The sequence below is a fragment of the Saccopteryx bilineata genome, chromosome 6 (genome assembly GCF_036850765.1).
Source record: "Saccopteryx bilineata isolate mSacBil1 chromosome 6, mSacBil1_pri_phased_curated, whole genome shotgun sequence".
Lineage (NCBI taxonomy): Eukaryota > Metazoa > Chordata > Mammalia > Chiroptera > Emballonuridae > Saccopteryx > Saccopteryx bilineata.
The window spans coordinates 102,467,797-102,482,949 of NC_089495.1; the positions used below are offsets into that span (position 1 = coordinate 102,467,797).

A 15,153-nucleotide genomic window follows, 5' to 3' on the forward strand; every position below is an offset into this window, starting at 1 on the left:
GGAACACCAAGCAAGGTGTTGGTCAGATACTGTTGTTGCTCAATGAAATGTAAAAACAATAAAAAAGCAATAGTAACCGACTGAATCAAGGTGTAGCTAGCACCCGGTAAGCTTCACAACTCTTGAGACTAAGGCAAAAAGGTTGTTTGTAAATTGCAAGACTCCACACAACTTTCAGGGGGGTCCTCCAGGATGACTGATGGATACTAGAAGTCACATCTGCCACACTCATGTGCTGAACGCCAAATGATTCTGTGAGTCTGGAGCCCCTGCCAGACTTCATGACACAGCTACTAATACACAGAATCCTCCAGAAACAAACAAGAAAGATGCAGACCGAGATTTATGGGCATGTTATTGCAGCATTATTTATAATAGTTCAAAAATGGGAAGTTGAATACCTAACACATAGACTCGTGGTTCTATTATTTCATATCTACATTATACAGCCATTAAGAATCATGTAGTTGAGGAACACGTGGTAAGAAAAATAGTGATATAATGAGAAATCAAAAAGGTACAAAACTGAAGACAATGATAATATTTGTGCATCCATGTATTTACGGGTTTTTCCTCTGGCCATATACATGCACATGGCAGACATGAACTAAAATAAAATATTAATAGTGGTTATCTTTGAGTAATGAGAAACTAAGTTATTTCTTTTTATCACTGCATTCTTTTCTGTAATTTTTTAGTTTCATACAAAAATTTCCTCTGTACTTGCATAATAGTATAGTTTTTAAAAACCAATTGCTAACTCTCACGAGAATATTCAGCTCTGCCAGCCCCGATCTACTGTATAATTATTAGTAAATGATAATATAGTGATCCCCACCCTCATATGTTAACAATTATACACAAAAACATCTGTATGTCTCAGTCAATAACTTCTGGGCTAGAGGCTTTAAACCCCACACTCTGCATTAAAATTCATCCCGTAGAAGCACTGCCCACTATATTACATGCTACTGATACTGCTGCCAGAGAGGTCATTGATACTTGTTGAGTACACAAGCTGGGCTATGTGTTTATGTACATGCTTTTACTTAACACACATAAGGAAGGTGCAATTCAAAAATGGTCAAATAACTTGTCATGATCATAACAGCTATTCAGTGATCAAAATAAATTTAAACCCTCTCAGTCTGGTTTGAAAGCCTTGTGCCCTTCGACCACCACAGGGCTGGAAAAGCTGATGATACCTAGACTTCATTTCAAACATTTAAAGATACCTTTGCGCCCTGGCCGGTTGGCTCAGTGGTAGAGTGTCGGCCTGGCGTGCAGAAGTCCCGGGTTCGATTCCCGGCCAGGGCACACAGGAGAAGCGCCCATCTGCTTCTCCACCCCTCCCCCTCTCCTTCCTCTCTCTCTCTCTCTTCCCCTCCCGCAGCAAGGCTCCATTGGAGCAAAGATGGCCCGGGCGCTGGGGATGGCTCCTTGGCCTCTGCCTCAGGCGCTAGAGTGGCTCTGGTCACGGCAGAGCGACGCCCCGGAGGGGCAGAGCATCGCCCCTGGTGGGCGTGCTGGGTGGATCCCGGTCGGGCGCATGTGGGAGTCTGACTGTCTCTCCCCATTTTCAGCTTCAGAAAAATACAAAAAAAAATAAATAAATAAATAAAGATACCTTTGCAAAATATTTTGCTAAGCATTTTCCCAATGCATGGCCACAAAATAAGTGAAATTTGTTTCTTTGTTTTTTTTCCACATAAGCCTAGCGGAGGTGCTGGGAACTGCACAAAGGAGCCAACATTACAGATGAGAAAGAAGACAATCCACCGAACGGGAAACCCCTGAATAAATAGGCAGGGGTTGTACAATGTAGACTGGCCCTCTGCGCGTGAGAGGTGGCAGGCGTCAGCGACTGGCATGTGCTGCTGGGTTCTACTGCTCCACAAAGATCTCCCCTACCCTTGGTCAGGGTGCTACACCTCCCTCCACTTGACCTGAACCCCATCTCTCTCTCTTTCTCTCTTTTAGTGAGAGAGTGAGAGATAGGGAGAAAGATGAGAAGCATCAAGTCGTAGTTGTGACACTTTTGATTGTTAATTGATTACTTCCCACAAGTCATCTGTGCCTTGACTAGCCGAGCCAGTGACCCCCTTGCTCAAGCCAGAAGCCTTGGGCTCAAGCCAGTGACCTTGGACTTCAAATCAACAACTTTTCGGCTCAAGCCAGCAACCATGGGGTCATGTTGATGACCCTCCACTTAAGCCGGAGACCCCACATTCAAACTGCTGAGCCTGAGCTCAAACTGGATGAACCCACGCTCAAGCTGGTGACGTTGGGGCTTTGTCTCAGGCTGATGCTTTATCCACTGTGCCACCACGGGTCCAGCCTGAACCCCATCTCTCAACAATCAGTTCTCTGGGTTAGTTACAAAGCCCACATCATGGTCTCTAGACAGGTAAATTAAAATCTAAAAAGTTTCCTCTAGAAAGGCCAAAGACCTCAGAGATGATTTCCTTTCACTTTTCCTGTCTTGGTATTTCTCAAACCAGAGCCAAAGGGCTGAATATTATGTTAGGCCTATCTTTACATGTATGATCGAATTTAATTCAATCAGTAGATGAGTTTATAGTGGTAACAACATCCCCCTCAGGTAGAACCTCACAATTACCACGTGCTTCCATATCCATTACCTCCTCTGCTTTTCATACTAAGCTTTGCAAAAGGAAAGACAGGTGCTATCAGCCACACTTCACAGGCCAGGAAATTAAGGAGTACTGATATTCTGTCTAGCTGACTGGCGAGACAGCAGCCTTGGAAGGCAGTGAGACTGACTGAGTGTGGGGGGGGGGGTAGGAAAGCTGTGGCTGAGGATGTGACAGCAGTGTGTCCCTAGAAACCAGGACCCTGAAGAAGAGTTTAGGGCAAGAATGGGGTAATGAGACACTGGAATGGAAGACAAACCCTCCTTCGGTCGTAATATCACCTATAGTGAGCTCTGAATGAGGGCTTCCTCCTCCAGCTTCCCTGTTTTCAGTTCTAGTCACACGTCCAAGTCAAACCCAAATGCTGCCGATCCAGGAAGCCATTCCTGATTATCCAGCACAAAGAAACTTCAACATAACACCGTAAGGGTTTCATGTTCTTCAGCTCATTACAGCAGCATGGTAAGTTTTTGAGGTAGGCTTTGCCATCCATTTCACAAATGAGGAAAAGAAAGCTGGGAGGGTGCCTTAAGTAACTTATAAAGCCAACACAATAAGCAGCAAAGTCCAAATTTCAAACTACATCACGACACAGATGCCTTGCCTTCCTGTACACTTAATGCATCTTGTATACTGTCCACGTGCTCCTTAACTCCTCAACTCGCTCACAAGGTCTTTGAGAGCAGGCAGCAAGCCTCACAACTCTCTGTAAACCGCCCCTCGCCCGGCACTTAGCAGAGCTCTGTACACAGTAGGTTCTCAGTAAGCACCATGTTAACTATCTGGTAGAAACAGTAATTAATAGGAGGGAATTTCTGGTACCCTCAATGTCAGGCTCTCTGCTGTATATAATTAAAACAAGAGTGAACATGAAATCTGTAATTTCTCCTTGCTCTAGCTAATCAAGCATTTATTACCATGTCTGATTCTGTGTTAACGTGAAAAGAACTGCTTAGTAATCATCTTCTGTGATAAAGGTAAACAGATACATACAGGCATCAGAGATATTTTTAAAAAGACAAAGACAAAACCATCACACCTATGGAGAGACAATGATGTACATGGTATAAGATTCAACTTGGGACTAAAGAACTTTCAAGGCAAAGAGGGTACTTGACTAATTTGGGGCAATTCAAGGAACACTAAGAGAGGAAGTCAGGATGCTAACTTGGATCTTGCACCATGATATCTGTATCAGGAAGACAGAGGCATCGTGCTACCGCTCTGGGTCTGAAGCGGAAGAGAGGTACATTTCCAAGGGCTTCTGTGGGAGAAAGGGTTTGCTCTGATACCTCTCCACGTAGCAATCACTTCATTACCACCTTCAGTGACGGGCAAATTTAATAAATATACAGGCAATATCCAATTTATTACCCTGTTAGGTCTCATTCCAACTGGCCTCCCAACATATCATTAGTTTATAGCTTTGGAAATATAAAAGGCTCAAATAAATTCATTGAGATTAGAACTTTTGAGGTCGAGATTAGCTCAAATACTCCTACATTGAAATCTTGGAACCTGAGCTAACAATAGCAGTGCCTATCAACTGTATTTTATTGTCAAACCAAACACAGTGAAGTGAATAAGCCACTGAGGGGCAAGACTTCTGACTTCCTTTGCATTATAAATAAAGTGCCACATTCCCATGAGCATTCAACCAACATAGCAAGAGCAATACCAGGTTTACGGTACCTACATTTGCGTCCTCGTGGCTGTGGCCATTGGTCTCGACCAATTCCTTGGTACCTTTTAACTGCAAATAAAAACAAAACAAAACAAAAACCCCCAAATAAATAAGCAAGAAATCCGTTTAAGTGGATGTCATCCTATGACTCAGATTCATGTGAGCTTGCACTTTATAAAAACTTCCAATGAGGAAAAACAGACTACATAATTCTAATGAGTCTTCTCGAAATCAGTTTTGAGACCCATATTTAATGAAACCTGATGGCTGGCAAAAAATAAATGGGTCTTGGTCATTATTTTTTAAATTCTAAGATTAGAAAGCAATTCCATAGGCATAAAATGTACAAAAAATTGGTTCTTAAGAATAAAAAACGATTTCATTTCCTAGTTGTATTGCTATTAATTTAAACCCTGCAGTGCTTGCAAGCTGCCGCCAGCCAAATGATGTTCCACTAACCATTACTCGTATGTGATGTATTCTTGGTTGTTTTAATATGCCGCAGTGCCACTCCACATGTCCTCCCTGAGAGCATATTGGAATGGTGGACACTGTTTCCGAAGGTCTAAAAGATGATGATTTTCTTCTTTTTGTAAAGGAAGAGCTGGGAAGACATCTCTTTGGCCACTGAGGCATCAGAAGGAAAGCTATTTCTCTAAGGAGATTTTTAACAGTGAATATATGAAAACACTACTATTTTGACTCTCTTGGAAGAATGTGGCGTAATTAGCTATCAGGTGATTTCTGGAAACCTTTCACGGGCATTTATCCTAGCCTGACTCAAAGCAGGCGTACGGAAGCAGAGAGCAAGGGCAAAGGGTGAGCGGGTCCTGCAGCACAGCCAGTGTTTCCTCTGGGCTGGCTGTGCTCCGGAAGCAGCATCTGCTGTACCACCTTCTAATGCTTGAAATAAAGAACTCCTGGTGGGAAGCAAATGCTTCAGGTTTGAAGGAAAATAGATGCATATATGCCATCAATGTGTTTGGTTCAAACATTTGGTAGTTACGGCTACTTGTACATAGGGAAACGAAAGCTTCCCTATAGTTTTTAAGGCAATCTCAAACTCTCATCCAGAAAGTCATATGCTATTCGCGCCGAGAGACAGGCTCTGCCAAAGACATGGTGACATGAAGACACGGAGAGTGGGGTAGCCGATTATGGCCCGTGTCCACGTCACTTCCACTTATGAAAAAAAATCTGCCCACAGCTCTTCAGGGTGACCTCATCAGTGCTCCTCCACATGTCGGGTATAGGAGAGCACGGGCAGTGTGTGACAGACGTGGAAGAGGAAGGGCACACACTGAGGCAAACACCAGACAGGACTTACAGACGCTCTGCTTTCCTGTTCTGAGCTGTTCTCTTGGAGGTGCTCCTCATCTTCCTGTTCACCAGCCCTCTCTGCTCATCCCACCCCGGGTCCACTCGCACTTCTGTGGGTCGGGGTGCAGTCAGCTCTGAGGGTTTTATTTTTCAGCAGAAATAGAGGACTGTGCTATTAGAGGGCTCCATCCGTACACGCAGACTGGCGTGCACATGCCCCTTGCACTCCTTCCCTTTAGTTACATCCCATCTGCTTCCTGTGTCTCCTTTGTGTCCTATCTTTGTCAACTACCCATTCACTCTCATCTCTCCCTGCCCACCAGTACTGTTGGTCCCTTGCTCTTCTGCCAGAATGACCACAGGTCATGTCCCCCCGGTCCCCAGCAGTTTCTCTTCCCCACCACTGAAGCTGCAGCCCAGCGGCTGCTCTGCCCTCGTGGCCTGTTCCCTGTTCTCCCCTTGCTGCTCTGCTCCCCCAGGTGGAGGGGTCGAACATCGTGCGTCCTGGCACCTGGAACTCTGAGCAAGCTCCAGGTGCTGGAAGCTGCCTTTGTAAAGGAGAGAAAGGCGAGAGCCAGTGGGGCCCACAGGGACTCGGAGAAGCTGCATCTTAGAGAGCAGAGAACTTAGGGAACAAGCCCGCCTGCCCTGGGGCCTGCTGATGGGAAGGGTCGGCCCCCACAGCCTTGTCTTTCTTTTCAGGGTTCCTGTCAAGTGGCAGTCACCTTGAATAGCAAAACTACAAGTCTTCAAGAATGGTGTATCTTTGTGTGTGTGTGTGTGTGTGTGTGTGTGTGTCTGTGTGTCTGTGTGTGTGTGTGTATGTGTGTAAAAGCAAGATACCAGCCCAAATAATCAGAATCTCTAGGAGTGAGGCCATTTACTTAGGCTCTTCCTACGCAGGTTCTGAGGTGTTCACACATGGAGTTACTCTACTTCAGTCCGAAGACAGTCAGCACTGGCCTGGGGATCCTCGGGGAGGGGCTGTCGGAAGACAGGCTGGTGGCAGCGACAGCACCTGAGTGTGCCTGCCTCCTGAGGGCTTTCGGACCTGAGTATGCTCGGTGCCTCTGCAGGAAGAGAGCCCACCCAGCTACATAGCACAGCAGATGTAGTAACGCTTCCCTTCCTGTCATACCGCCTAGGTTTTTAATAATTTTAGTTGTTTTGAATTTTCCTCGCATTACCCATTTATTTTTTTAAGTAATGGAGAGTGAAGCTTCACCAACAACTGTGTTTGTGCTTTGCTCTTTAAAAATGCATGTCTGGCCCGTGGTGGCGCAGTGGATAAAGCATTGACCTGGAATGCTGAGGTTGCAGGTTTGAAACCCTGGACTTGCCTGGTCGTCAAGGCACATATGAGAAGCAACTCATATGAGTTGATGCTTCCCTCTCCTGCCCTCTCTCTCTCTCTCTCTCAAATCAATAAATAACATCCTTTTAAGAAATTAAAAAGAGTAAGAATGCACACCAGGCCCTGGTTGGGTAGTTCAGTTAAACAGAGCATCGGCCTGATGTGCCGAGGTTGTGGGTTTGAACCCCAGTCAGGGCACACACAAGAATCAAATGATGAATGCATAAACAAGTGAAACAATAAATCAATATTTCTCTCTCTCTTTCTCTAAAAAATCAATAAAAATGCACACCATAACAAGAATATATCAATACTTTCTGCAAAACCTAGAATCTATTTTTACGACTGGGGTTTGGACTTAAAATCAAAATAAAGGACCTGAGTCATCCAGAGAAGAGACCGCACATGTGCTGCCACAGGAGTGTAGACAGCAAAGCTCAGAGCCCTGGCTGCTGGGTCAGGAGCAGGTCTGAACCAAGCCTTTTAGTAATGCAAAGGGAGGAAGAACAGTGACTTCAGATCTCATGTGACTTCAGTCAATGCCATTTTCCAGTTCAATCTAACTTATCCAAAATCATTAAGATTCAGCCTCAGTCTAAGTTACTAAACATAAATTAATTGCATAAAGATTACAATTCGTTTTACAAAGCATCGTCCTTCAAAGCTACGAAGGCTTATAAAGTGTCCAACACCTTCACTTTTCCCTCGCAAATCACTTAATACTTTTAGGGGAAAGTAAAAATATATATTTTCTGGATTTCAAACCATTAAAAAATAAACAATTATAAAGTGACTGAGTCACAGCTGACTAGGATCACACTCTCCCAACTTCCTATTTTTAAAAATGTCACTTTTGCAGTTACTTATATTATATAAATAACGTTTTCATAAACCATGGTAAAAATTTGAAATGACTTAAATTGGGTTCCAGCTGGAGTTCCTGTTTGTGGTGTTTCCTTCCTGGTTACCATTCATCACACCCTGGGCAGCACGTGCAGAAAAGCACTTCCAGAGCTTCCCGGCTTCTCCCTACTGCTCTGGGCTTACATACCACTGCGCGGAGCCATCTGTCTTACCTGCTGGAAGGCAGGACTTTCAGACCCACTTATCAATGTCAGGCCACACTTCAGCATCGAAGCAAGCCAGGATGAAATGCTCAGATTTACAAACTTCACATAAAAGGTCTGTTGCTCACTGTGGTTAGATAAGTGCCCTCGATGCACAGGGCAGGTATTTTTTTAATGTTGCTATGAATCAGTCCTTCTCAAGCAAATATGTCTGCAGGAGTACCCTTGGTTATGCTAAATTCATTTTCCAATCTATTAGACTTAAGAGGACGCTAGCTGCTTGCTTGGAATTGTCTTGGCCCTGCCAATATTTCAAAGCTTTATAAAAATTCACTTGTCTTCTGGAAGAAACTTCCACATCATGCTGGTGGGACTGGGTAGCCATATAGGTACCTTAGTGAGAATAGAGGCGCTGGGAATGAGATGATAAGATCCCCAGAGCAGAGCTGCCAGGAGGTTGGGCAGGGTGCAGGCTGGCTGGACCGCAGGTTAACCTTGGTCACACCTGCACGTGTCACGCGTCTGTCCCTGCTGAAACTGGTTCCCCACCCAGAGCTGTGGCGTTCACTTACTTGCTCCTGGAGGACTTTAAGTAATGCTTGCGTGTGGGACTGCTCTTCCTTCGCTTGCTCCAGCTCAGACTTCTTGTTGTTTAACTCCTCCTGGATGGTCAGCAGTTGCTGGGAAATGAAAGGATACTTAGGGTAAGCGGGACTGAAGGCCAGAGCATCGTAAGATATTCGAAACAGCCAATCAAAGCACAAGAAGAGTTTTACGAGTCTTAAAGCTTAGATCATACTTCAGCTAACTTTTTGTGTATTCCCCTCCCCACAAGGTCATAGTTTATGACACATTATTAGGCTGTTTGCGATACTGCTGCACCATTACACAGTTTGTTGTGGTATTTGTGAAAGCACTATTATAAATTCCTTTTAAAAAATGCATATTTGTGAAGATATGTAGATTAGTGTTAATAAACAACATACTGGTAGAAGAAATTTAAAAAATTAAAATATATATATATACCATATTTCCACATGTATAAGATGCACCCTTTTCTAAAAAATTTGGGGTCTAAAAACTGGGTGCGTCTTATACAGTGGTTGTAGATTTTTTTACTTGCATTTCCCACTTTCTTGCACTTGTTTTTGTGCTCATTGTTAGACAGTGATTCGTCATCAGACACAGATGAGGACAAGCTAATGGATGGAAGTTTTGACAGTGATGAGGAGTTGTATGAATTTTATGATGAATAAAACTTGAATTCAATAACTTTATGTAATACATTTTTTTTTTCAAATTTCGGGCCGCGTGTTATACATGGGGAAATATGGTACTTGGTGATCTTGTCCAAGAAAGCTACTTCACCAAGTGGCTGTACCCACAAAGGCTCCTTTTAACTTGCTCCGTAAGACAGTGATGTTTTATTAGAGCGACAGGACTGAAGTCCAAATTGCAATCAATATATCAGTCAAGAAAACTGCTGATATAAGCTGTCAAAACACTAAGCGATGGCCCACACTGCTATTTTTAAGCAGGGCCGCCGAAGGGGTTTTCACTTGCCCTCTCAACTGTACTTCACAAGTGGGCTTACCTCGCCTGCCGAAAGCTCCGGGCCACCCACCATTAATTCTCTGGAACATGGTTATATGTTAATACACACGTACACAGGCTGGAGAACATTTAAGAGCTTCAGAACAGGCTCTGGAAACAGCTATGTCTATTCAAAGCTTCTTGACAACCAAAGGACTGGTTTAAAAAGACAAGTGTATTTCCTCTGCAGCAGTACCTAACAGATGCTGCACTAACGACAGGAAAAGGTCAGTGCTCTCCTGCTTCCTTGGGGCCGTGACGAGCTGGCTGCCCCGCTGCCTGGCCAGGGCTCAAGTACTGGGGCTGGAATAACACTGGCGCTGCATGTCTGACGCTTAAACCCATCGACTGGAAGGATTAAACCGAATCTTTAAAACCACTAGTCTGGGGGTATGTTGGGGGGTAGGGAGCACTCAGAAAAACACGCGGTGCTTTCCCTTGGGCTTGCTTGCTCTGCCTCCTACTCTGGCACTGGATACAAACTAAAGAACCTACTTCAGTCCCCTAGCATAAACAGTGATTTCCTTGCAATTTTCTAAAAACCGAGGGCCTCCTATTTCACCAGCTGCCCACATCATAGCCTCATGTGAGGTAATGCACACATCCCACACTGGCTCCCTGAACGCTTTCTGTGATTTAATTACGCATCAATTGGTTAAGGTACAAAACCCAGGGAGCCCACATTTTACTCTGGCACTGTGACGAGTACCTACAAAGACAGTTCACAAACAGTGGGGAAGGACCCTGTTCCTTCCTTCTCACTCGTGACTGGCCCAGAACTGTTCCAAGGGGATCTGCCACTCTGACTTTGATGATGCCAAGGAACTCTTTACATCATCAGACAATTTCAAATCCTATCCATAAGCCTCCTTTAAAAATGAGCCAAATGGAAGACTGGAAATTATTTTCGGGGCTGGTAGCTTTTGTTTGTTCCCTGTGTACTTGAAGTAGCAAAATTTATAATAACCAAAGTCCAGAAGAAGGGGGTTGGCTACACTAATGATGGCATACCTGTGCAATGGAACACTATTCAACCACGAAAAATGAAGCTGCACAATGTCTCAAGACATAGAAGAAGCATATAATATATTGTTCCCTACACAAGAAATTCAAGTTTCACAAGGTTTCACTGAATTGCAACATTCATAGAAAGGGATCTAGATACTATTTATGGGTGAGTAGGCTTAACAATCTTTCTGTTAGTTTTTCTTCTAATTTTCTGGTATGTCTCCAAGGAGCATGTACTTCTCTACTAATGAGGGCAAAAATCAAAAGAAATTGATTAAAGCTGGAGAATGGACAAAGAAAGGAAAACTACTTGGATATAACTCTCAGCTATTATTACCAATGCTGTGAATAAATAGAGGAAAAGTGAGAACCCCACTCGTGTTTGCCATTTCATCTACACATTTACAACACTTCTTCATTCCACTAAAACACACACACAGAGTCGTGAGCACATAACGTGCAGCATGGGGAATTTAGTCAATGATGTTTAAAAAAACAGTGTGAATGTACTTAACACTACTGGGCTACACGTAAAATGGCTAAGGTGGTCAATTTTATGTTATACAAACAACTGTACCTTAAATGTCACTTCCCATTTTTAAGCTTACATCTGATCTGATTCTTCCTTGGTATCACATTTTTTAAACAAAATGTCTTCTCTCTCATTTCCACTTCCTTTTCTTCTCATATGTAGGCAATCACTTTCAATGGTTTCTATCTATTTTATTTGACTGTTTTTCCAAAATATATATATATATATATTATTGTGTGAGTACACATTTTTATGTAAGTAATACTGTCATATATTTTTATTTACTAAGCATTATGGTTTTAAGGTCCATTCATGTTACTATGTATACAGGGTGGGGCAACAAAAGTAGGTTTATAGTTGTTCCTATGGAAAATTATACAATAAATAATAAATATCAATACAAGAATAAACTCTTGTACTCTTGGGTTTCAGGTACTAATAACCGGAAACCTACTTTTGCCCTACCTGTATATCTAATCTGTTGCTTTTGATGCTGCATAATATTCTATGGATGCATCTCCACAATTATACCTAATGTACTCTCCCAGGGAAGGCCGCTCAGAGTATCGTCATTCTTCCTGCCCTATGGAAGGCTAAAAAGGAACATGCTAGTGCATGTGCCCATTGGAGAGTGGATCTACAGAAGACTGTCCTGGCAGTTTCCAGCAGAGGAGCTGCTGGTTGATATGGCGTACCTAAGGAGTGGATTAGCCAGAGCTGCTCTACTGAATGGCCGCACCAGTCTACCCAGCACCAGGGGTACGTAAGAGTTTCTGGGCCCCACATCCACATACAGCACTGTCCCATTCTCTAATATTTAGTCTATAGCATAAAGATTCTTCATCCTTTAAAAATCTTTGTATTTCTCTGACTCCCTGTGATTTTAAGCATCCCATGATATGCTTGCTGGCTACCTAAGTTAATTTATACCTCTTAAAAGAATAGTCAAAGTAGTGGTTTTAAAGGCTGGAAGACTTTTTAAAATGCTGATTTCTGGGTCCCAGAGAAAACCAATTAACTTAGAATATCTAGAGGTATGATCCAGGAAACTATGCTTTTAGAACACTTCACATATAATTTTACTTAAATATGAAATCTAAAACCCAAGAACAAACAAACAAACAGAATAGAAACAGACTCATGGATACAAAGAACAAACTGATGGCTGCCAGATGGGAGGGGCCTGGGGCGAGGGGTGAAAAGGGAAAGGGGTTAAGAAGTACAATTGGTAGTTGCAGAGCAGTCATGGGGGTGGGAAGTACAGCGTGGGAATATAGTCAGGATGTTGTAAGGACTGTGTACAGTGTCAGATGGGTACTGGACTTATCCGGGTGATCACAGTGTAAGGTATATAAATGTCTGATCACTACGTTGTACACCTGCAACTAATATAACATTGTATGTCATCTGTAATTGGAAAATTAATTAACTGAAAAATATTAAAGCATAAAACAAAAACCTTCACAGATAACGTTAAGGTGCAACTAGGATGAAAACCCATTTCCTTTAATGTGTATTTAATCCTCATTCTACTACAACATGACTTCCAGCCACAGCGCCTACTCAAGCTGTTCTCACTGATCCACCAGTGCTTTTCTAATTGCCAACTAAATGCCAGGTTCTGTTTTATCTTTTTCTTGCTACATGCTCTCTTCAGGTGATCCTATTCATACCCCTGGCTTCAACTGCACATGTCATCTACTTAGGCTTTGCAAAGCTGACTTTGTAGTCTCCCCCGCATTCCTACTACCCACGAGACACTTACTGTTCCACATCGTGCCTACTATCGCCACCCTGTCCGCCCTGACCCCAGTCCATTACTGTGGCATCTAGAACTGAAACCCGGGAGTGAGACCCTGCTCCTTCACTGCCCTCACAGCCTCTCTGACTGTTCCTTGGTCTTCTCTCCATGCACGGGTAAGGCGACTACCTCCTCTGCTCTGCTTGTTCCCCCCGTCAATCACGCTATACTCCTGAGAGAACTGACCATCTAAATAAAGTGCTCCCACTGCTTAAAAAACATTGTCGGTTCCCCAACCTCTACTGGATGAAATCCAAACACTGACCTTTTTGTCTTTCCTCAGAAACATCAGGTCCTCCTATGACTCTCTGACAAGTTCACTACTCAGAATTATGCCTGGAAGATTCCTATTCATTTTGTAAGCCAACTTTAATGCATTTGAGCTAGCACCAACCCATACGGTGATTTTACACAATAGAAAAGAGGCCTAGTCTCTAGAGCAGCGGTTCTCAACCTGTGGGTCGCGACCCAAAATATGTATTTTCTGATGGCTTTAGGTGACCCCTGTGTTTTGGTTGTTCGACCCCCGTGGGGTCACGACCCACAGGTTGAGAACCGCTGCTCTGGAGAGATACAATTTTCCATGAGAGCACATGGTTTAGGCAGTAAAGTTGGGCTCAATTTTATTCCCACTACTGTAAAGTAGTACAACTATTATGGAGGAAAGTATGGTGGTTCCTCAAAAAACTGCAAATAGAACTACCTTATGACCCAGCAATCCCTCTACTGGGTATATACCCCAAAACCTCAGAAACATTGATACGTAAAGACACATGCACCCCCATGTTCATTGCAGCATTGTTCACAGTGACCAAAATGTGGAAACAACCAAAAAGCCCTTCAATAGAAGACTGGATAAAGAAGATGTGGCACATATACACTATGGAATACTACTCAGCCATAAGAAATGATGACATCAGATCATTTACAGCAAAATGGTGGGATCTTGATAACATTATACGGAGTGAAATAAGTAAATCAGAAAAAAACAAGAACTACATGATTCCATACATTGGTGGAACATAAAAACGAGACTAAGAGACATGGACAAGAGTGTGGTGGTTACCAGGGGTGGGGGGAGGGAGGACACAGGAGGGAGGGAGGGAGAGAGTTAGGGGGAGGGGGAGGGGCACAGAGAAAACTAGATAGAGGGTGACGGAGGACAATCTGACTCTGGGCGAGGGGTATGCAACATAATTTAATGACAAGATAACCTAGACATGTTTTCTTTGAATATATGTACCCTGATTTATTAATGTCATCCCATTAACATTAATAAAAATTTATTTAAAAAAATTTTATTCCCACTGCCCATCCCACTGCCCATATGGCCAGGTGCCCTGCTCCAGGACAGAACCGGCACACCTATATATAGAATATCTGGGTTCTTCCCCAATAAAGATCTCTTTCAATCATCCCAACAAAGTTAGTTGCTCTAACTTCTATACTCCCAAAGCACTTAATATGGTATACTACGTTTCACAGATATCTCCCCAACTAGACTACACCCACCAATGATAAGATCAATAATTAGGTTGTCTCTAACACATAATAGGTGGAGAATGAATGAGTAAAGAAATTAATGAATACTTGCTCTAGTTTCTCCCACTTCTACAGAATTAAACTATGATCTAGCAAAAACAAAACAAAACAAAAAATCACACACACACACACACACACACAAACCAAAACAACATTAAGAACAAAAACTACTGAATAATTTATGGTTCTAGACTGAGAAAGGAAAAACCAGAAGAATGCAGGAGAGGGGGACCTGCAATGTCTGTGATCTTACGTTCAAGCCAGTGACCTCGGGGTTTCAGACTGAGAGGGGAAGGGCTGACTGAGAAAGTTTGAAAAGTAACAAACCACAACTATGGTTCTTGTTATCAGTTCCCTGAAATAAATTTGCCGCACCAGCAAGAAGGATAGATTATATGAATAGTCAAGGACAAATGGTTTGAACCTCCTTTCATACCCCTCCTCTCCCAGAGACACAAAAGTCATATAGGTCTGCAAACAAAGAAGTCAAAGAAATCAGGCACTTATCACATGAAAGGTAAAGCTATAAAGGTAGATAAGATGTAAGAAATCTAATTTTGGGGAGTTCGTGTTTTTGGTGCTACTAACTTCACATGCT

At 43.0% G+C, this 15,153-nt stretch overlaps 1 protein-coding gene across 6 annotated transcripts in view; it reads right to left on the minus strand.

The window, feature by feature from the left end:
* ENOX1 (ecto-NOX disulfide-thiol exchanger 1) overlaps positions 1 to 15,153 on the minus strand; it is a 596,201-nt gene that overhangs the window by 52,187 nt on the left and 528,861 nt on the right. For 5 of the 6 annotated variants that reach the window (XM_066236813.1, XM_066236817.1, XM_066236811.1 and 2 more), the window contains 2 exons: positions 8,652 to 8,759; positions 4,351 to 4,407 (listed from right to left, as the gene is read on the minus strand). In XM_066236813.1, coding sequence (XP_066092910.1) covers positions 4,351 to 4,407; positions 8,652 to 8,759 — 165 coding nt within the window. The remainder of the gene's footprint in view (positions 1 to 4,350; positions 4,408 to 8,651; positions 8,760 to 15,153) is intronic. The other variant, XM_066236816.1, reaches the window with a different exon arrangement.